This window comes from Heliangelus exortis, chromosome 8 (assembly GCF_036169615.1).
Source record: "Heliangelus exortis chromosome 8, bHelExo1.hap1, whole genome shotgun sequence".
NCBI lineage: Eukaryota > Metazoa > Chordata > Aves > Apodiformes > Trochilidae > Heliangelus > Heliangelus exortis.
Window position 1 is genome coordinate 25,356,540 of NC_092429.1, and position 23,090 is coordinate 25,379,629.

General features: G+C 36.5%; 1 protein-coding gene across 2 annotated transcripts in view; it reads right to left on the minus strand.

Annotated features, from left to right (window-relative positions):
- Positions 1 to 7,767: 7,767 nt before the first annotated feature.
- Positions 7,768 to 23,090, minus strand: part of LOC139799275 (BMP/retinoic acid-inducible neural-specific protein 3) — a 191,464-nt gene continuing 176,141 nt past the window's right edge. For both annotated transcript variants that reach the window (XM_071751096.1, XM_071751097.1), the window contains exon 8: positions 7,768 to 9,246. In XM_071751096.1, coding sequence (XP_071607197.1) covers positions 8,130 to 9,246 — 1,117 coding nt within the window. In that variant the 3' untranslated portion in view covers positions 7,768 to 8,129. The remainder of the gene's footprint in view (positions 9,247 to 23,090) is intronic.

Below are 23,090 nucleotides of genomic sequence, written 5' to 3' on the forward strand. Positions count from 1 at the left end.
CATAACATTTGATATACAGAAATACAAAAAAATAACTTTTTTTTTTGAAAAAAAAAAAAAAAAAAGATAAAATAGCTAATCAAAAGGGTGATTTATTTAATTTGTATGATCTGTTTGGCAAAATGCTAATTCATTTCCTTAAATAAACAGCAAGTAAAAATCACCCTCCCTGAAGCCACAAATTAGCCAAACCACTCATAGATCACTCTTGATCACTCTTGATAATGGGCTTTTTCAGTAGAGTCCATTTCATGCAGTGTGCAAAGTGCAGCTCCTTGCTCTCAGCTTAATGCATTTAATAAAACTTAATGAAACATTTGTAAACTTAATGAAGCACTCTGGAAATGAAAACAAAGGCAACCCAATCTCCTTTTAAATGGAAGCTAGGCCATCATCCTACTACCACTGAAATATTTGAAACGGCATTAACCTTTTAATGTGTCTTTTGGGGTTAATAGGGTGGACAAGAGTATCATAGAAAATCCTGTTACAGTAAATAATTTTTATATTTTTGCATTAGTATCTCTGAAAGCTTCAGTGAGTTATTTACATTGCACTTTGTATTCTTAGTGATTTTCTAGAGAAATTGGAAGTGTAACTCCACAATAAGGTGCTGCCATTGGTAATGCAGGATCACAAACTTCTTATTGAGTTTGCAAAGCATTAACACTGGGTGTCATCAGCCTTTCTCTGTTTGAACTTCCCTTGACTTTCTGGCAGTAGCTTTTATTTTATTCAGCTTAGCTGCAACAATAATGTTGTGGTTTTTTTCCTAGCAACTAAGGCTATGGCTAATTTGGTCTTCATTTTGCTTATCATTCTATGGTACAAGCAGAGTTTTTACATAAACAGTATTAAGAAGTAGTTATTTTGTGTAGCAGAACACACGACTTGAGCATAACATGGAGGGCTACAGACTCAGGATGATAGCAGAAGCCTTGAGATGTAGTGACTGACTGCAGTGCAGAGGAGCACAGCACAGGATAATAAGAGATGAGGCACAGATCTGGCACCGGATAATTCCCCTATAGTCAGATAAGAAAGTGAAGACCTGAAGTTGGACAAAATTATTTTAGAGGTAGCAAATAAACAAAAAACCTGAATAGCTAATCTACACAAAATGCATCTTACGCACTGAATTCACAGGTAGTTAGAACTTTCACACCAGCATGATATAGCATGATTTAGTGAATTTGTGATAATTTTTTAAGGAGAAAGAAGAGCTCATTCTTATCACAGTGATAAACTTCCTAATATGAAGTGGCTTCGTCCATAGCATTTTGCCTGTTCTCCATTTGCCCCCTGGAGAAGCAGATATGCAGGACTCAATACTTACTTGAGCATTTTCAGACTGAAATTTTGCAGTAACTCGCAAAATTATTTAAGCAGAAAAGTTTTTCATTACTGTGATTTTGCAATAAGCTCTTTAATAAGATCAAATGGGGCTGTAACAATGTGGCTGAGGTGGACACCTCATCCCATATTTTACAAAAACAAGACTCATTTGCAGTTGTCTAGGCAGGGTATAAAAAGTGCCTATTCACAGTTTTTTCCAGGTCTAACTGGCTCATTTCATGTCACTGAATTTATCCTCATGCTTTCTGACTTGGATGTGCTTCACTTGAAGCACTCCTAGTTCAGAGGAGTGATTTATGAGGCAGGCTGAGCTCCCTGAGCTTAATTTGATTTAGGAAAATTTCCCAGAACTTATCAGGGGAAACTCAGTTATAAACCCAACATCATATTTCATAAGACAATTTTACATTTTCTCCTAATGTTTTAAAAATATTCCTTTAAGGCCTGATTCTGTAGGAGTCTTCACATTAAACTACATCACACCTTGCTGAATTTCAGTGCATTGACTAAGGAGACTTCCTAAATGATTATGCAGTGGCTAAATGTGGCCCTTAATAACTTCTTACTGCTTTTTTTTTTTTATGCCTGCTGTTTCTTGGGCCGTCCTCTCCTCTCTCTCCCCTAGTCTCTTATATTGCAGATTTGCCATGGGAATGGCCTTAGGCTCAACCAAGTTTGTATAAATTACAACCTTAGGACTTCTGCCCATTTTTGTGCATGGCTTGATTATTCACACTGTCCACCATTAGACATCTCATTTGGGTTAGGAAGCTGGGATCTTTGGATATCTGATGGATAGGTGTAGGCTATTGAGATGTCTGAATTTCCCTTCAGAGCTTTATTGCAAATAGAAGCCTATACTTCTATCTTAAAATCCTACTTTTAAATGCCTAAAGTTTTACCAGATGAATTCCTACATGTAAGTATGGATGGCTTCAGCAATCTCAAGCACATACGAACTTGTGATGAAGAGATTGCTTACAAACCGACTTCAGCTCCTCATAAATTGCTCATTCCAAGTGCTGAGGTGGAAATTACATCTATTAACCTTAAAGTCAAATATCTGGACTTGCAGGGGGAGTACTGATCAGGGTATCTGAGCTCTATATAATAGATTTTCCCAACTTTATCAAAGACACTCAAAGTTGCCTCTTCAAGAAAAAGTAACTAAGCAAGTTCAATGAATAAATATGTGTGTGTGTGTAATCCAGCTACTTTCATAAGTAATCACATTAAAAAATCAAATATATCTGAGATGAACTGAAGTGATGGAATTGCTCCAATTTTTTCTAATAAGAAAATATGACAAGGTTTATATTGCTTTTTCTGGTGAAGGAAAAAAATTGTCATCGCTGTATTCCATTTAACCTAAAACTTATTAGAAAGAACACTGATATTTTAAATCTAATTGAGTTGCATTTGTTATATTGCTCTCTTAAACTATTAAAGCTGAGAAATAATAGATGAAAATAAATGTTTGGTGGTGTTCCATGCTTATGACTTAATTCTGGTTGGCTAGACTTTAATGTTTTTACTGGTCTAGGAATTTCTATTTTCTACTCTCTGTTGACAACCCAGCATTTTAAAATCCTTAGCAGCTAGGTCATCATCTTAACTTTATAGATAAAAATACAAAAAAGAAAGTTATGATGCTAACTGGCATTCTACTGTTAAATAAGAACTTTCATATCTAATGGCACCAAATTTCAAGTCCCTTCAAGTAATACTGATTTTGATACTGAAACTGTAAGCACTGGATAGCAATTATGGAATTAAACTCATAGAATGTCAGTAGAACAAAGAAACCATTTTGATTTTCAGATCACTGATACATTGTAGAATTACTGTCTATGTCATATTTTTTTACAAATATTCTTATGTGCACCAAAGCAACTTCCATTATTACTATGTGATGTGATAAATTTGTTGCACTGTTAAAATAGAATATGAACTGCTTTCAGCTTTTGCAGACAGATCTTGCTGAGTTAATTTTATTCATTTAGCAAGATTTATATATCATACATCACCTGTAATCTCTTTCAGGAAATGATCTTTAATACATTTCATTAGTTTGGGGTATGTTTTTTGTTGTTTGTTTTTTTTTTTCACCAGTGAGGAACATAGTGGAAAAATTACACATGGAAAAAGTATAGTTAGATGCAAGATATAGTTATTAAAATTATTTTGACACATAACTCATGACAATTTTGTATCATGTTGTAGACAATTTTGTGGACAATATAGTTATGTTGCAATACACAACCGATGTACTGAATAAGTGAAGTGGAGGTGGAAGGGCGTAATAAAAAGGACACAAAAAAGATTTACATATTTATAGTATTAATAATCTTTTGTTTTTCTCTTATGCATTCTTAATAGTAAGCTTCTTTCCTACTGAGAAAGATGTAAAACAGAATTGTGTGTTCACAAGCAATTGTGCTTAATTTTCTTGTGCCACATTCATGCTAAGCAATTGCACCCAATCCTCAGATTTTTGATTCTGTTACACTTTCTCCTTCTATATCTAAATGCTCTTAGAATTACACACCTGTGGTGAGATCCCAGAGGGACTTCAGAGGTTCTTCCCCACGGAGGAATCATAGTTTGATACGCACACACCAACTTTGTTTTAATCCCCTTCTTCTCTTTCCACTCTCGTGTTTGCTGAGAAATTACAAAAAAAATTTCTTTTAAAAAGAGAAATCTCTTGTAAGGTGGTTGCACCGTGGCTTAAGCCCTCTCAGGGAAGTGCTTTTTTAGGAAAAAACAACCCCCGCCCTCTGAGTGGTTTTACCCTTTTCTGTTTGTTGTATGTTTAAAAGGAGATCATAGGCAGACTTCCAATGACTGGTGTATCTGTGTCCAGAGAGCAGACAACCTTGCATCAACTATTTTTTCTAGCATTATTATTCAACTGTATTTCTCTTTCAAACATCCATACAATGGCCTAAAACATACCATGAAAGAAAGAGGAATGTGTAGGTGTGTTGACAAGAGACAGACAGTTTTAGGTGCATATTATCATCCAAGAAATAATCTGTGGGGAAGGAAAACTTGTTCCACATAGGAGAGGTAAAACACTTTCTTAATAATTCACACCTTAATGTTGCTGATTGGTGAGGAGAGAAAGAAATTGAGTTCTCCTCCTTCACACACAGTGTGGTGGTGTGGCCACTCTGCCAAATTTGATATCCTAGAAGGTTTCAGAAAGCCTCACACTCCTCTGACATGTGGATAAGCTGACACTGTACACACTGTGGCCCAGGGTTATGGGCAGCTTCATAAGGGATATCTGTGTGCAGAAGAATATTAGATTACTGTGTTACATCTAAAATAGATTTCTTGCTTAGAAGATGAAGCTGAGGGAACTCGGTCGTGCAGCCCTATAAATTTCCAGTGCTCTATTTCAATCAGCTGTGCATGGCAGTAGTAACACCAAGACAGCTGTGGTGTCAGGGTCTGTAATGTCACTGATTCTCATGACAAGCCATGACATTTCTTGTCATCAAACTCCTATCACACCCAAGGCAATCTTTGTCTCTTGTTTTAACTACAGTGTGACACAGGCTCTCTGCAAGTTGTTTAAAGTTAGTAAAATGAGGTCCTGGTTTCTTCCCTCTATCCACATTTTCCTGCCATCCTGTTTGAACTCCAGTAACCTTGGCAGAAGCCCCTGCTACAGTATCTAGAACTGTTCCCATGGGTGACTGTGCCATAGTTGGGTGTCGACCAGTAGTTCAGAATCTGTCATCTATCTGTCAAAGAAATAACTTCTGAAGTGTAAAAGTTGTGGAATCCTTTACCACATCCCATTTACCTGTTTGCTGCCAGAGCTCTCTTGCCATGTGGGACTCAGAAGCTAGATATAGCACAGTAGTCATGTGAGTGTTGGTCACTTTTTGTCCTTCATGCTTTGCTTTCTGCTTTGCACTTGGAGTATGTGCTGTATTTTCAAGCAAATGACCTTTTGGCAAGTGGAACACCCTTCTTCGTGTCTCTGCCCTGTCTCTTGCTCAAGCTTCCCAGATGCTTGCTCAGCCTGGGAAAAACTGACTTTTCTTGGCTTTTGAATCTGTTGCTGTCTTGAAGTACCTGCTAGATCAGCACTTTCACAATAGATGTAGTCAGTCTATGCAGACTTCGGGAAACAAATGCTGTTCCTCCAAATACTTGTAAAGGTGTAACTGTTTTGTGGCAAGGGAAAGAAACACCCTGGAGTGCAACTATACCTCTCCCCACCTTTAGCCACTAAAACTGAAACACATTTTCTGCCTGTATATTTTCATTAAGGAATCAGAGAAATTAAAATTTATTCATCTTCATGATATCTTTACTATGATTTAATTCAGACTGTGTGAATTTTATCACCAGAGGTTTAGATCACTCTGGCAAAACTAATTCTGGTTACCAGGTACTGATATTCCATCCCTATTGCAGTTTCTTCCTGCAATGGGAATTCTATATATTTGTTTGGGTCCCAGCCTTCAGACAGCCTCTGAATTGTATTTGCTTGGAACAGTGTTATAAGAGTTTTTTATCAGATAAGAATTGCCTTAACTTAAGCAGGAAGGTTACTATAATTAATACTGACCTGGTTGTTGTAACTGTGGTCACTAAAATTTATTCTGAATGCATTTTTAGGTTGTCATGGTACAGTTCCACATATTACTATAATTTTCTTGTTGGTTTGTTGGTTTTTTTTTTTCAGTTTATACTGGCAGGTAATAGCATTGATCAGTGCAAAGGGAAATGGACAGCAAAAAACCCAGTCAGGATCTGATGTACAACACACACTCAGTAAGAAATATCTCCAATATCCAGATGGAGATGAGTGTTCACAGAGGTAACCACAGTTGTTTCTTTCCCCAAGTTTGTTTGTATCTTAAAATTTTCTTTTTAGAAGGGCTCTTGTTTGTAATTTGAGTAACAGATAAATCCTGTGACTTTTTTTTTTTTTTCAGTACAGACTTTTTTGTCTCCTTTCATAGTTATGGAATCCAGTTTTGGTAAACTAGAAGTGCTTGCTATTCCAAGGTGCCATAGGTTCCAAAATCTGAAACTAGTCCATGACTAGTAGCCTAAGAAAGTTCTACCATAGTTTTATGTTGACAAAAAGATATTTTATCTTGCTTGCATGTAGTAATGAAGCATTGCATTTCTTCTGTTGAGCTGGTCTAGCCAGAAATGAAGTGAGGAGTGTAGCTTAAATTCAGATCAGGCTACAATACAGAATTAAATCATAATGTAACTAAATTGAAATTAATAAAATTTAATTTAATTGACATTAAGTCTCATTGAATTACAATTGTGGATGAGTTGAACAGTTGTTTTTTTCATTTGTGCTTGCACATGAAATAGTGGTTGTATATGTAAATCTTTCCAATATAAGAAACAAGTTGGCTTTTACATCAATCACTCAGATTCAAACCTAACGTAAGTTGCTCTGAAAAGACTGTGTATCAATTTTCTTTACTTTACCTTGGATTTACTATTAAGTACTTCTGACAGCCCAGCCATTTGTACTTTTCTTTTGTAAAAGGTAACAAAACCTTTTTGAGGGTCCCAACTTCTGCCATCTTTAATCTATTTTTTTCTGCTGGAATGTGTAGAATAACAAAGAACTTGTATTTAATTAATTTAATTTATTGATAATGATTTTTGTTTACACTTTCAGCTTTATTAACTAGTCTTCAGTAGTCATGTACCAGTAAATGGTGTATTTTTTAAAACTGAAAAATCTTTCACTGAAAGGATAGTATCAGTACCAATGGAAAAAAATAACCACATACTGTTGTATTGTCAGGGAAATGTTTTAAGCTAATTTGAATATGATCAACATGGATGGTATTTAGGTATATAGTTCAAATTAAATAATTTTAGATAAATACTATACTTCATGTATTTGGGAGGAGGTAATGTATCCATGTGCATAATAATAAATTTTTTCTATAAATATGCAAAGCAAAGAATTATGGAGACTTTCAGAAAGTGCTTTGGCTGGTAAAGATTGTTTCTTTTATAATAAGAAATATCACTTGCAAAGACAGCCACTCACCTGTCTGCTCTTGAGCTAATGCAACATTTCATTATGTGTGTCACAAAATCCTAACCTCCAGTCCATCGTAAAATGCTCAATATTACCACTCAGGGAGCCTGCATGTCATGTTAAGCACCTTGAAAAGGCCACACCTTAGGAAAGTCTCAAGTAAAGTAAGTAGTTTCCACTTCAGCTCAGCATGAACATTTAGGCCCACATCCTAAGAATAAAAGATTGTATGGCTTTTACTTTTCTACAGTTTTTGTTAAGATCTTGAGTCACTGTCTTCTCTTTACCTAGACTTCCTGTGTCCAACACACACAAAAGTGTATCAATGTTACTACTTTTGTGTAAGAAAAAAGAATTCCACAACATTTCTTTTTTATTAACTGTTCAGCTACAAAATTTTATTGGTATCCTTCTATGTTCCCTCTAGAGGATGTAATGCACAAAAGCATTGCCACGGAACATATAAAATTACAAATGAAATTTATTGTAAAAAGTAGAATGTCTTCTAGACTGGTGTCAGTATTTATTTCATTCAGAAACCAAAATTGCAGGTATAATATATTCATTGTCAGCAAGTTCATGTATGTAAATTGCCATCCAACAGTATTGACTGATATAAGACAGATATTGAAAAGACAATTTAAATTTACTCTTCCAAACATAAACTGTTCCACAAAAGCACTGTAAAAACTCCTTCAAGGTTTTGTGTTGTGCTTCACATTTATGGTTAACTACATAATTTGGTTGTGTCATAATCCACTGTGTTTGGCAATTTGGCATTAAAGGCCTGCAAAGCAGATTGAATCCTCACCACTTCACTGGTAGACAGTTTGAGTCTATGACGGAGCAAGCAAGAGAAGAGGTCGAGACGACGCTGACCGGGAGGAGAGAGTTTATTTACACGATCCCGTATCTCTAACAACTGCAAAAGTGCTGAGTCCTGTGATCCCTGAGTATAGGGGTAGTCCAGCTGCAAAATCAAGTCCCGAATTGCTTCTGGGTCAAAGTGCATGCTGTAGCCAAACACTTGGATGTTATTGATTTTCATGTAGCCCAGATTTCTTGAGGGATCAATAAATTCCAGGGGTTCGTAGTAGATGCTCTCGTTGCCGTTTGGACCGTTTGACTTTATTCGACTCCTCAAATAGATGTGTACAGTTTCAAAAAATGTCTTCCACTTGTTGCCCAGAGTCAGCGTCCAGTTATAACACTGAAGGGGTAAGTCCAGTTTAGTCCTCTCCCAGTCTGGGAAATTGTTTTCATTCACAGGCATAAACCAGCTCTCAGAGTGGCTGCCTCCAAAAGGGTTGACGTAAACAGCAAGAACAGGCTCCAAGGTGCTGTTTTTCGTTAGGCAAATTTGGAGAGAGAGGCCCAGTATCATATGGACCAGGCTAGACTTGTACTTGTTACTCTTAAGAGTAAGGAGCATCCGTTTGCGCCAGGAAGGGTCAAACCAGCTGTTGAGGCGCATGTCATTACTGATGAAAATGGCGTGGACCTCGATTCTCCGGTCTGTCTTCTGCAACAAATACTTCATTTCCAGGTCCTGAAGGTCGGTCTCGAACCCGATGTAGTGCTCAGTTGATTCTGCCACTTCAGGCTTGCAAAGCCCTTGGCTCAACATGTAGCCAGCATTGCAGCTCCCGCAGCGGGTGCGATTGTCGGGCGCGCAGCTCAAGCACGCGGAGCCGTCTCCAACCGTGCAGGGGAGGAACCCGTGGCAGGCAACCTGGTCATTAGGGCAGGTGCATGTGTGAGTCTCTTCCGAAAAGCTTCCCAGCAGGCCGTTTTCATTGCAGTAGAGAAAGGACTGGATGCGGTTGAGCCAGTAGTTGGAAGATCTGCAATGTTAAAATAAGTTATTTTAACACAAAGGGAGACCCGCACACAATAAATACAACCTTGTTGGTTTTTATCGGAAAGAAAAAAATAAAGCTGGTTTTAGTAGCTTATTTATGTGCTGAAGTCAGATGACAGCATCTACTGTCACCTAAATACAGGTATAAATTGTCTTCTAGCAGTGAGAAATCACAAATGAAAAATCACTTATGAACTCCCAGGCACAAGAGGAGTATTTGGTTCATGTATTTGCTCTCTATGTATCTTTGTCAAAGGAAATGTCAAAAAGAGCCATTCTGTAATTGTCTTTAGATTATCATCTGAAAATCTGATTCAGCTGAGGTTATTTTTCCTCATACTACTTGATCAGGGAGGTGCTTTATATGTATCTAAGTGTGCATGAGTGTCCCATCTCTCTATTTCATTGTGCAGATCTTTGTAAGCTTGCAAGGTTTCTTGGTGCTAGCTGGAGCTGCTTTGATTTATAGACAGTGAACCAAAATGCTTTTCTGTACTAGCAAATGTGCCTCACTAAAATAGATTTAGTCTTAATTCTTCAGATGACTTCCAGCAACACAGTATCTGTACAATAAACCATGCATGAACATGTGTTTACTTTTTTATCTTCTTTGGATCAATTTAATGTTCTTTTTGTCACCTCATTTTGGTTTCACTAGAAGCAACAAAGTCCTTCATCACACTGGGGGAAACAGAAAGTAAACCAAACAGTTTAGGCTGATGAAGCACAGTCCCTAGAATAAAGACAGTGGGATCAAAAAAGTCACATGGAAATAGTCAGGAGAAAAATTATGTTCTTTCTTTGTATTTTTCAGTTACTATTAATCCAAGCAATGCACAATTTAAATAACTTGGGCTGCTGCAGAGTCAGAGCTATTCATGGTTGTACCATTTCTTCCCTTTTCATTCCGTTGTGTCAGAGAGAAATACAAGACCCTCATTTACTGCTGACTTTAAAAGAAAGTCACATCTGAATTTGTTGCAAGCATTGAATAGTTCAGAAATAATTTTTTGGTTGGTTGGTTGGTTTGGGTTTTTCTTTTACTAAAACCAGAATACCTATGGCATCTTAAATCTGATTCTTTAGAAAAATGAAAATAAAAAGCTTTAAAATTACATTATTGTATACTCTGGTGACTTTGCTTAATGTTTTGGTTTGGCTTGGTTTTCCTTTCCCTTTCTTAGGTTGAAGGTGGGAATGGGGTTTTTTTGCATTGTTTGGTTTTTTTAATACAGTCATATAATTTTTTCCTAGAAGTACAACTAAATATAGTAACAACCATGGCACAAATACCTAAACAACATTCTTCTTTGTGCTTATTTGAAAGTCAGCATTAAAGAAAAATATTTTGGCAAGTTTATTCCTTCATTTCCTGATTAAAAATCATAATGTCCATTCTCCAAGCAAGGTCAGTGTTGCAATATAAATGTTACTCCACAGCTGAGCAGTACATTAAAGCTATTGCTCTTTTGGGTGGAATGGGAAGTTCTTGTGTACTTTGTCTGGGTTGTTTTCACAACACTCTATACCTTCTGAGCTTGCCCTGGCAGCTCACAGGAACTGCAGTTCAGGTGTGTGATGCCCTACTTTCCCATTATGGGATGAACTTTGGAGCCAGGCTATGTCTCACATGGTCTCTCTTACTGCTACCAGCCCTGTGATGCATCACAGCAATAAAAACAGAGAAGTTCCTTGGCCAAAGGATTGAAAATAACCTTTCAAAGGTCTCTCGTTACAGTTTTTTCCTCACTCTTTATGGCTCTCTGTGCTTATTTAAGAACTGATGCTGAGGTCAAAAAGCTGCTGGATATAAGATATAAAAGTCTGGAGCTTTAACTTTACTGTAGATCTTTGGTTTATGCCATCTGCTTTACAACGGCCTTCATAAAGTTGCTACCTTATTTTGGTTTGTTACCTTGGAAATATAACTGGGCAGATTTCAGGAATAATTTGATTTTTAATCTCCAATCTTTTGGTACCACATGACTCCTGTATCAAGGTTAAGTGTGTTCAACAGCTGATATTGATCAGATTTGTAAATGTAAATTTTGGCATCCTCTTCTATTTTTCTTGCAATCAGAAGCCCACATCTCTGAAAAGCTTTGTTATATATTAGTAGTACATTTCCAAAAACTTCATTTTGCATAGACCAAGTTTGAACTAACAGCTGTGGGTCTGAATTTATCTCAGTAGTGGATAACCACTTGAAGACTTGCTGTAAAGATTTTGGGTGCATCACAGGGTGTCAGCCATAGAGACTAAATCTGTTTGGCTCACTCACACGAAGCATCAACCATGCCTTGCATAGTTTGTAGCATCTCAGGATATGTTTGCATGATACATTATGGTCAGAAGAAAGCTAACTGTGCCTGAGCTCCAAAGCCAGAGAAAGCAACAAATCTACTTTTTTTTTTTTTTTTTAGCAGACATTAGTAGCCTGGATTTGGCATAGTGCTAGTATGGACAAGAAATTTCTTGTAGGTTGAGAGTTAAGCATTTTTCCTGGTTTGGCCCTCAGGCAGAGGTAGCTTTACATTGCACACCAGCTCTGTCCCCTAATTTTACGTATTTTCTGATAAATTTTAATGGGTGAATTTTTTTAACATCGCTTTATTAAGGTGTCACTGGCAAGGTTTTGAGGGGAGGGGGCAGGCACAGGAGTGCCCTCTGTGAGCAGTGTCCAGGGGCTGCCCCATCCCAGACACAGCTGGTGCAAGAAAGTTCCAGGTGGTTACAGGCAGCTGTTCTTCTCTCAGCCTAGAAGATTTTTTAAATCTTATTTCCTCCTCTCTTCCAAACAAAGAGGGTGCTTCAGAGAGCAGCCGGGTGGGTGGGGATCTGGCAGCCAGCCTGGGTTAACCCACCACATAAGGTAAGGGAGATAATTTGCATCTTGAAGTTGATCCCTGTTATGTTTCATCTATCCTTCCTCTGAGATCTACTGAATAGGATTACAGAGGATTACATGCAATTTTATACATTGCATAAAAAATTATTATTATGTCTAATAGTTCACACTGAAATAAGTTGAAGAATGTTCTGTGCATTAATTTTGTCATATAGAAGAGTTTTGGGGAAAAGAAGAGGAATACTCTTCCCTTGGATACACCTCAGCACAGTTAAATGGAATAAACCAATGCACCAGGCATTGAAAGAAAGGCAGCGTGTGGCCTTGATACAGATTTATAAAGGGGACTGGAATAGCAGGGAAGGAATTCTTTTGGTACACAAAGGTGATGGAAAGAGGAAGACACAGTGAGGAAGATGGCACTGTTGGAAAAGGAGAATTTTCTATTGTTGGAATAACACTATATAAATCAGCAAAATTAATTTACTGGCAAGGGTTGATTTCGTTGGGTTACTCACAACTCCAGCTACATGGTTCTTAAGACATTTTATTTTCCTTATTAACAATCGAATCAACTGTTTCCCTTATTATGAGAAGCAAAATCTTTAATGTCACTTTTTTTGTTCTTTTTATTTTTAATGAGTACCTTGCTTCTCCTTTGGTTAAGGGATACAAGAAGCAGTTTCAAAGTTTGCATGCAAATACATAGCTACACAATTAAGTAAGTTTTCTTTCTAAAACTTAGTTATCAGTTTTTAAGTTAGTATTTCTCTTATGAAGTTCAAAACAATAAACTTCTAATACTAATTAATAAAACCATGTTTTGGTTTTTTACCTCATTTTAAAGCAGTGAGATTTCAATAAGTAATGCTTAAACTTTTTTTTGTCTTTGACCAGTTTCCAAAAATTGTTTTTTAAAAAATAAAATCAACTTCCTTACTTGAGTGCTTTTTCTAAAAAAAAAAAAAAAAAAAAAAAAAAAAAGGTGTTAATAAGGAATGCTGTTACTCTTTAGAATTTATTGCTTTCACTCAAGGAAATTGAGTAAATTAGGTAAAAGTATATAAAATGTCAGCAATACCTACTTTATTTAAGCCACTCATCCTTAATTAGATGAATTCACACTGGAATGTCATTCTGAAAGCTTATTTTTCCCCTAGAAATGAAAGATCTTGTAAAATTCTGGTCTCTGCAGTCAAGGGGAAAGTCTTGGTTAGAAGCAGATGTCTCCTGCAGGTCAACACCTGACTCAACAGCTGCTGCAATCAGAGAGGCTGGGCTGAGGCTTTCAGAGACACTGGATCCTCTTTGGGGATGGGAGGGATAGAGTTTAATGGAAAATAATGGGTGACACCTTGACTATCTTGCTTAAAGAAATAGTAGAAAAAAGGCAGCGGGTGAGGCCACCCTAAAAGGTAAAAGAGGCCACATTATTTTGTTGTTCTTCAAGAGTGATGCCCTTATAGCATAGCAGTCCATTTGGATGTGCAGAAAGTTGAGCAACCACAGCAATACTAAGTTGAATCCATGGGAAAACTCTTGTCTGAGCTCAAATACCAAGAAGCTGAAAGTTGGGAATAGTTATTTGGGAGGACTTCAGAAATAGTGCCTGGACATGCAGTGATTAAATGACTTTTCAAAACTCACCCTGAATTGAAACAAGCAATGTGAATGATAACAAGAATGTCTTCTAAATGTATGTTTTGAGCAAGGGTGAGACCAAGGACAAGAGAGGTCTGTTGCTGAAGGAGAAAAGAGACCTGGCAACAGAAATGATGAGTGCATCCAGTGTCTTCTTTGCCTTGTTCTCATCTAAGAACATCTCTGCTAAAGCAGAGAGAATGCAAAGTCTCACACTTGGAATAGAACAGTTCAGGCTGGGTGCTGTCTTCTAGAAAACAGCTTTGCATGAAAGTACCTGAGCTCCTAGCAGACATGAAGCTGAACAGCTGAACATGAGCTATTGTCTTGTAGCAAAGAAGACCAAGTGCATTAGTAGGGCCAAGAGATTAAGGAGAGCAAATATTCACCTGTGTTTGGTATGTGCAAAAGGATATCTGGAACTTCTTAGCCTGATACCAGAAAGAAAAATATTTATTAGCTCTTAGATCTCTATTGTATTTTGCCATGATTTAATTATTTTTCAAAGTTGACTTGATATGTGAGGTTTACAGAAGTCACTAGGAAAAACTACTGTTTACAAATCATGTATTCCTAACCTTTAGTTAACACCCCTAACCTGGTTCTCCACTGCTCTGAAGTTTCAGTCTCATCTTTGGCTACAAAGAGTCTCTTGTGTGGATGACCACATCTCCCCATGCCAATTTAATTTGTTTGATCATGCACATCAGCATGAATATACTCGGCTGTATGTGAGAATATTCCTCAATTTTTCCCTCAATGTTTAAAACTTACTGAGAAAGACATTGTTACCTAATTATGGTTTAATAGCAGCATCAGTTCCACCTTCTTACATTCAACTCTCTTCCTACTATACTAAAAAAAGATCAGGCTGCTATTGCTGGATGATGAGACTCCTTTGTAGGTGAACCTTCTGTTCCCTAGGATGTACTAAGCAGCTGACAGCCCTGCTTTCAGCTGGAATGCTTGCACAGTAAGAAAGTCTGCCATGCAATCTCATATTTACAGGAGCACAATGAAAAATAGAATAATCTGGTGGAAGTTAATGTATCAGCGAGCATCAGCCAAGTTTTTGAGAATCATCTTAATGAGAAATATAAATCTTAAGTGTTTTGATAGGTGAAATAATTCTATATGAAGTTGCACTGCATTACCTCTTTATGAAATGCTCTCTAATTCTTAATTCTGAAGTGGACTTAAAATATTTTGCAGTATTTTTTTCATGCCATGAAATAACTTTTCTTTTAAAAAATTAATTTATTTGAACAATAGCAGTTGCAAGTTTAATCCCAAACATGCTTAATCTTGTTCAATACACTGTACCATTAAACGTAAGAACAAAGCAGTATGGTCACCCTATATAATAGCTGCAGCAAGTATTTAATCATGATATGACACTTTTACCTCCTTCTCTGCCTCACTAAGTGCTTAACATCTGTTGTACATCAGATGGCTCAGTAGCAGATGATGAGTACTCAGCGAGGCACATGCTAAGTAAAAAAAATGAAGACAATTTAACAAGAAGTGTATAGGCAGTAAAATACCCATTACCTATTTTTTCCTCCTTTGGAGGCTGTGTTCAGTATAAATCTGCAAGGCAGCAACATCAACACCAAATGCACTTACAGGCATTTCTAAACTGCCCTACTCTTGATCTTGTGGGATCACCTCTTGGGAAGGACAAAGAAGACTCCAAGTACTTAGCTTCTGTGCTGTGATTTGTAACAAGAACATTAATTGCTACTAATTTTGATAATGGTCTTTATGTGAATGCACTTTTCTTCTGGGAATTGGGGTAAAACTACCAACTGTACAGTCACCAGACGGCCAGTGAGTGATTAGAAGAATGAATGTTTTTGTTTATTGAGCCTCATAAAATTAAAGCCGTGTTATAACCATCACTCAAACATGTCTGAAGTTATTTTACTGTGCCTCAGGTTGCAGGTATGTCAGTGAGACCCTCAATGACAGCTGCAAATCCTACTCAAAAAGATGATAAACAGGAGCAGTGCAGCTGTTCTGAGTTTAAATCTTGCAATTTCACAGCTGGCTCTACTTGAGCCAGATACTTTAAAGCTGATCTGAAGGTCCGAGCTGGCCATGCAGCCCATGGTGAAAAGAAGGTAAGAATATTGTGAAACAAAGAGAAGATACTTTTTAAAATGTATATAAGGAAAAGGCCCTGCCTAGAGGGATGCTTCTGCTAATAATCCCATTATAATACACAAAAAGAATGTTAATTAGTTACTACATTTTTTTTAAGTGTCGTTTCCATATGCTAAAACTGCTTCTAACATTGATGTGTTTGGTGGCCATACTACAGGAAAAGGATGAACCAGGAGGTTGCTTGTAGGACCATGTTTCTGGGATTGCTAGCAATCTAAACTGAATATATGTTGATTTATGAAAGCAAAATACCTTGTTCTGCTTTTAATTACGTTTTAAGAGAATCTTTGCAAACCCTTCAGCCTTTGTGCTGCCATTCTGCATCTGTTTCCTACTCCCTTCACCCTTCTTAAGGGGGCTGCTCTGATTGTTTCCCTGTGATATTCCTAGTTTCCTCCTCCCAGCTGAATTTATTAGCTTTGAAAGATGTTTATATTAATACAGCTTGAGAAACAGCCCCTTGAAGCTCTTTGCTCTGTGTTTAATTGAGCATAAGGTAGGTGTAAAAATTAAGGAACAGTCTGGCTTAGTGAAAAAAATAGATGGGTTTTTTTAATGAAAATATTTTTCGCTGAAAAATATAAGATGGAAGTATAGAAGCAGCTAATTTAGACCTTTGGATCTTATAATAAATATAGCTATGAAGCAATTGTAGTCTAATTAAGAGGACAAGACTTCATCAGGTTGTTTCTATATGCTAACATAAAGCTAATTTGAATACCTCATCTGGAGGAGGAAGTGAGCAGGAGGGACTACTGAGACCACCTGGTTCTTTTCTCAACAAAGACCAAATGCACAAGTTCAAAGAGAGTCTAAGATGTAGCTATGAACTGTCTTTGCAAGAATAACAATGTGCCAGCAGCTTTAATTTTCAGTGAAAATTCTGGAATTAATCTAAAAACCAGACTTGATCGAAAGGTCTTCAAATGTAATGCAGCAAATCACAAAAGTTGTTGAAAAATGGATACATATAGCTGTGTAGTTTAATGTGGTACTTAGGATGGGAGGAAGTAGAATCCATGTTCTTGGGAGTTTTTTAATTCAGAACATGATTAAAATAGGAAGTTCCAAAGACTGGAGATAATTTCTTAGCTAGAAGCTTTCATATCTTTTGTAGGATAATTAAAAAACATCTGAAAGGGTAATTGGTAATTGAAAAGAAACAGTGTTGAAACCAGAGTAATTAAAGAAAAAAAAAAATACCAAAAAAACCAAACCTGCAGTGAATGAAGCATCCTAAGTTTTACTTGTGGTGAGGGGTAAATCTGGACATTAAAAAAGACTTCGTGCCAGAATAATTGGTGACCAATTGGATGATTTTCTTGAATTAAACCCTATTACTACAGATAAAATCACTGCCTCATCAACAGCCAGTAGCAGAAAGGCCAATTCATTATTACATTTGTGAAAATCATACAAGACCATAATGATTTTCTATTTTCCTACTTGTGTCAGAACCTGTGTTCTTATATTAGGTATCCTTATTCACAGATAAAAATTAGTGAAATTTAAAGAAAAAAAAAATAAATAAATATATACATATATATATATGTACATATATATATATTTATATATATATATATTTATATTTATATATATATAAATCTGTCTCTGGTCCTGCAAAATTTGTTAGTTTTAATTATGGAGGTAGAGAAAATTGGTATTCTATTCCTGGCTCCTTCATAATCTTTCCATATAACCCTGACTATGGGCAAGTTGCTTGCTCTTTTCCCTTGATAATTTTTTCCCCCCCACTGTTTACCTATTTGGTTGTCTCTTTATGCTACTGTAATAGAAACAGCAATGATCTGTCACTTTCTTCCATTGTTCAAGAATCTTCCAGCAAAGAGTGATGGTTTTAATTAAAGAATACAAAACTTAGTTGTGTATTCATACCTCACTTATTATACAAAAAAATAAAAAATTCTAAGCTCAGTGAGCTTTTATTATCTCACTTTATAATATCTGAAAATAACTTTATAATTTTGAGCAAACCCTTAAAATTTTAATATAAGCACAAAATACAGGAGGAAAGGTTTGGTTTTCTTCTATGACATATTCGAAGAAGTTGTAAGGACATACTTAATTTTCTGAAGGAAAATGAGAGACTATTTAGGAAACTTGCATCACGCTGTTTTAAAAAACCATAATGTACTTTACTTAATCATATATAATTATTGTGAAAAGATGTCACTTGTGTAATGGTCATGCATAGAGAAAGCACTTAAAAGACTTAATGTTGCATGTATATAATATAAATTAGAAGTATAGTAGTAAAGCATGCAAATATCAAGTAATTGCATCTCTTCTGGCATTTCTGTGTTCCTTAATTTGAAAAACAAACCCACAGCCTGAAATGCAAAGTATAAGTTGAGAGAGAAACTGATGTTGGGTCAACAAAAGAACAATTTTCTGCACATTGATCTCTAAAAAACCAAAAATGAGCAGAGATAACCGAGGATGAGGAACTGAAGCCGTACTTTAGAAAACTGGAAATTTCTTTTGGAATGTATAGAATTATAGAAATAGGAAGTAATTTACCTTTTAGAACTATTTTCTCTCCCTCACCAGCCACTGAGTGCTGAGAAACAAGATCTACATGGGCAATTCAGAATAACCCTTGCAGACTGTTGAAATGTTTGTATTTCCACCTGTCCATATGGTTCGCTCTCTCTGGTTTGAGTAACCCCCAGAAGCCACAACCAATGGTGATGGTTGGATGGCAGAAGCCAGGATACATAACAGCTCTGGGTAATACCTCTGATTTTTTTTCTGGCAGAACCACGTGAAAACATGGAAGTGCTGTATTTACCACCACTGAAGTTGCTTTGGAGTTCACTAACTCCTCTACAATACTTCGTGATTCTGTCAAAACCTCTGTCTTTAGGAAATCTCACAGATATCCAACTGAGTTTCAGAATTTTATTGTGGGGTTGTTTTGTTGGGTTTTTTTTTTTGTTGTTGTTGTTTGTTGTGTTGTTTTGGTGTTTTTTGTTTGTTTGTGGGTTTTTTTGGTTTTGGGTTTTTTTTCCTGGACATTTTATTTGCCTTAGAAAAATTGGTTGGGGGAATCTTTTTTTGTCCATAGTATATTTTTGCATCATCATGTTAGCTATTAAATTACATTACCGATGCTGGAGGGTAGCAGTGGGACTGGATGCAAATCCTGTCCCCACTGACAAGAGTGTGTGGTGGGTGAATCATATTCTAAAGAAGTGGTGTCCTGTTGCAAAGAAAGAAGATACTACTTGTGATATGCTATTTATCTACATGGTCACTCTCATTCTGTTGAGCTGGTATCCTTGTTATTGTGTGGTTGGTTTTTTTATACCCTAATACTAAAGGGATATCTCCCCATGCAGGCAGATTACTTAGGGCCTTGCAATTTTTGTTAGGGAGCATAGTTTTTAAAACAAAACAAAAAATTAGCACAAAAGGGAGCCCACAAATGTTTTAGTCCCTTTTAAATTCATCTTCAGGAAATGAACTTGTCTTTCACATATAGTTCATAGAAGTTCACAATAATCAACAGTGGATAGTAGACAAGATTTCTTGTAGAAAGCAAAAATAAAATGGTAATGCATATGTGCTTCTGACAAGTGACATTTAACATTTCAGAGCCTAGGACAGTATATGTTTAAAGACATATTTTGCATTATTAACATAATTATTTATCATATCTTTGATTATAAACACTGTGGGATGCTAAAGACTCTAGGAAGTGTCATTAGCAAGGTCTCTTGTATGCTTTATGGATCTGTGTGTGTGTGTGTATATATAAACCTCCTCCTCCGTAATACCCTTGCCACTCTGGAAGATTTAGATGCCCTCACCTGAAGAAAAAAAAAATGATGCATTAGGGAATTGTGATGATTCCAATAAATGGAAGTGAATGGTAACATGAGAAATTTGAATTTTATTTCTGGGGACAGAAACAATAATAGGTTCTCCATATATGACAAACTGAACAAGACTGACTTTAAAAATCAATGCACTCCAAAGATTCAGCATATCTTAATTTGTTTAACTTGCTGATCACAACTCCAAACTCCAGAAAAACCATGTGTCCATCTGATGACTAGGTGTTAGGATGTACTTCTGTTAAATGGGGTTTCTGATATGAATTTTGTATTGAAATGCAAGCAGCTTGCTTATTTCTGGAGAGTTACCCAAAGGGAGATTGATGCACTGCAGTTATGTGCAATGCTCTTCTCAGTGATTACAGAATGAAATGCCACATACAGCAACTTGCTGTCTTTTGCTTGATGTATTTGGTGTCATATGTGTTCACCCTGGCACCTAGGTAAAGACTGTATGAAGAGTAAATAGCTCATGGGGTTTTTTACTCTATACAAAACAAGTCCCACAGTTCAGTATCTTTGCACCTGAAACTAGTTAGAAAGGATGGTTAAACTTTATGACTGCCTATCAGGTCATGAAACATGAAGAATCTCATGGTGACAGCTTTTAAATAGTTACTAGGATAACAGCACTACCAGGATCTCTTAAAAAAGGATTCCATACGTTCTTCTAAACTCCCTGCAAATGCTATTTTATTTTCTATTGTATCTATAATAAAAGTGACAACAGAAAAAGCCTGAAGACAATGCCGAGATGGAAAATGCCAGTCTGCCTCGACTCTTTTCCTTGAAAAGTGTCCAATTTAAGTGCAAAACAGACTAAAGGAATAGAAATAGGAGATATGATGTGCTCACAAATTTTTTAGAGATGTAGTGAGGGGATGATGAGAACTGGAGGTGGATAACATCAGAGCCACTACTTGAAGTACAAGCCTGGATCTTTAATATTCCTTCCATCTTGCAGAGGATTTCCTGCTGTGCACTCTGAATATCACTGAATAAGAAAAAATAGCCGCAAAAAATAGCCCTAATGTCCTCAGGCAAATGTATCATCCATTATTTCTCCTGTTTATCCAATGCACAATTGGTTTTCCCAGGCTGTGGAAGTATCTTTTCCATGCGTTTTGGTGGATATGGTGACTTAGAATTTATATTAAAGGACCAGAGAGATTTTGGTGGAATCTTTTTCAGCCTGCTTACTAGGGCACTTTCAATGCATTAATGCCTTTTTTCTCCTCTCGAGCTGCTACCATTTTGTGGGGCTTTTGATTGACAGCAAAGGCAAGCAGGCTTGTCACTGGGAAAGTAAGCAGGGCTCCAACACAAACACTCTCACCTTGATGAGTAATTACATTGCTTCTGCAACACACAATCAGTCTCTGCTGCCAAATGGGCTGAGAAACCCAAATCTACACATAATCCAGTCTTTTTCACAAGGCTGCTTACAGCTTGAATTGACATTACCAGAAAGCTAAAGAAGAATTGACCCTGCTCCAATGTTGCTTGCTTGAAGTTAACTCTTAACAGCCAAACACTCCCTCACAGGAAGAAAAACTGCATGTAACACAAGGAGTGAAAATAAGTTTTAGCTTTGTATCTGGCAGGAGTTTTACAATCAGTGCCCCTTAGTGCAATATAATTCTGTCAAGCTAAACTATTATCTGAATTCTTATTATTTTCTTAATCAATTTGATTTACCTCTGTTTAATTGCTACATAGTCTACCTGCCCACATATGGATACTTGAACTCTTAAATGAAATCTCTCTACCTTAACTCTGAAAATAAAGGATTTTTTGGATACTCTTAAAAAACCATTAGATTTCTCAGGATCGGTTAATTGAGATAGGTGAGAAAACCTGAAACCTGCAGCGTTGTTTCTACTGTATCTACTACATCCTGCAGGCTGAGGATAACAGCAATTTTCCAACTTTTATATGAAGAAGATACTTGAAGAAAACTATTTTAAAGAGAGGAGGAAAGGGTTATTCATGTCAGTTGCTGTGGGAGAAAGCCTTGTTTGCTTGCCAAGCAGGTTATTGTTTTGGTACATACTGGTCTGCAATTTGATTGATTCTTTCTACTGATGTTACTTAAAATTTCCTATTGAAGTTGAGCAAGGTTGTCAAGGAGGTTGTTTTATAGACTCTTTAAATTTTGAAATGTTTAGTAGTTTATATTTTGGTCTTTTACAGTATGCATCATGAAAAAAAACAGGATTCTTTTCAGCCAACTTGAATTCAGCTAATGCTGTTAAGCATGTAAAACATCAACACACTAGAATGCCAAAATGTAATCTCACACCCTCAAATCACAGTACTTATCCTTCAGATAATCTGAAAGTCAAGTATAGCCAGGCACATGAACAGAAGGCAGAAAGCAGTAAGACAGCCTGAACTCTGACAGGATGCCTTCAGTAAATAATCCCCGTGCCCTTTGCACAAATCATGACTTAAAGTCAGGGAGTTTCAGTTTAGGAACAGAGCCTTCAGACAAAATGAGATTAAGGTGAAGAACAAGTGAATCAAAAACGAAGAGCTCTCTGCAGAAACTGCTGCAGTGTTGGATCAAAAGGAACAATCTTTTCTTACCTCTCATAATGTTCTGCAGAAAATTACCATCTTTGCAATGCTAGAAAGCATTTTTTATTTTCTTCTTGACTACTTTTTGATTTGTTTCTTTTTCATTTATGTATAATTCTTTTCAAATACAGGGTTAATATTTTTTATTACAATAACCCTTTATCTTATATAAAGACAGTGGTAATTATGAACACCTTGCACATAACTGTAATCAGGTTTGCTCTATACCTATCTAATATCAGTGGGACATTTATTACTAATAAATAAAAGGTTGCCTACATGCTTTTTCCTTGAAAAGCTTGGCAAATGTTGAGGAATATAGAACATTTACACTGTGCCAAGAAATACCTTGTTCTAAACCCTGAGCAATTGTGGAATAGATTTCTTATTTAGGGGGAGAAAGGAAGCAGTGTGTTGTCTTCACATCAGATAGAAGGGGTGAATAAAAGCTGATTTTTTTCCTTTTTTGCTAGTGACTGATTCAGACATTGGACATAGATGCGATTCTTTTTCTCCTCGAGCAGAGATCTTTCTCAGAAATGATTGCTAGATAAAACTTTATGCTTGCAAAGTATACTCTACCAAAACGCCAGAGCAACTTCTAAGGTTCGAATGAGGTTACACCACAGTGAATTCAAAAGTTTCTATGCGTAAACAAGAATATGAAAAAAAAAAAAAAAAAAAAAAAAATCATACAAAGCTTAGAAGTGCAAACATTTGGGGTCACTCAAA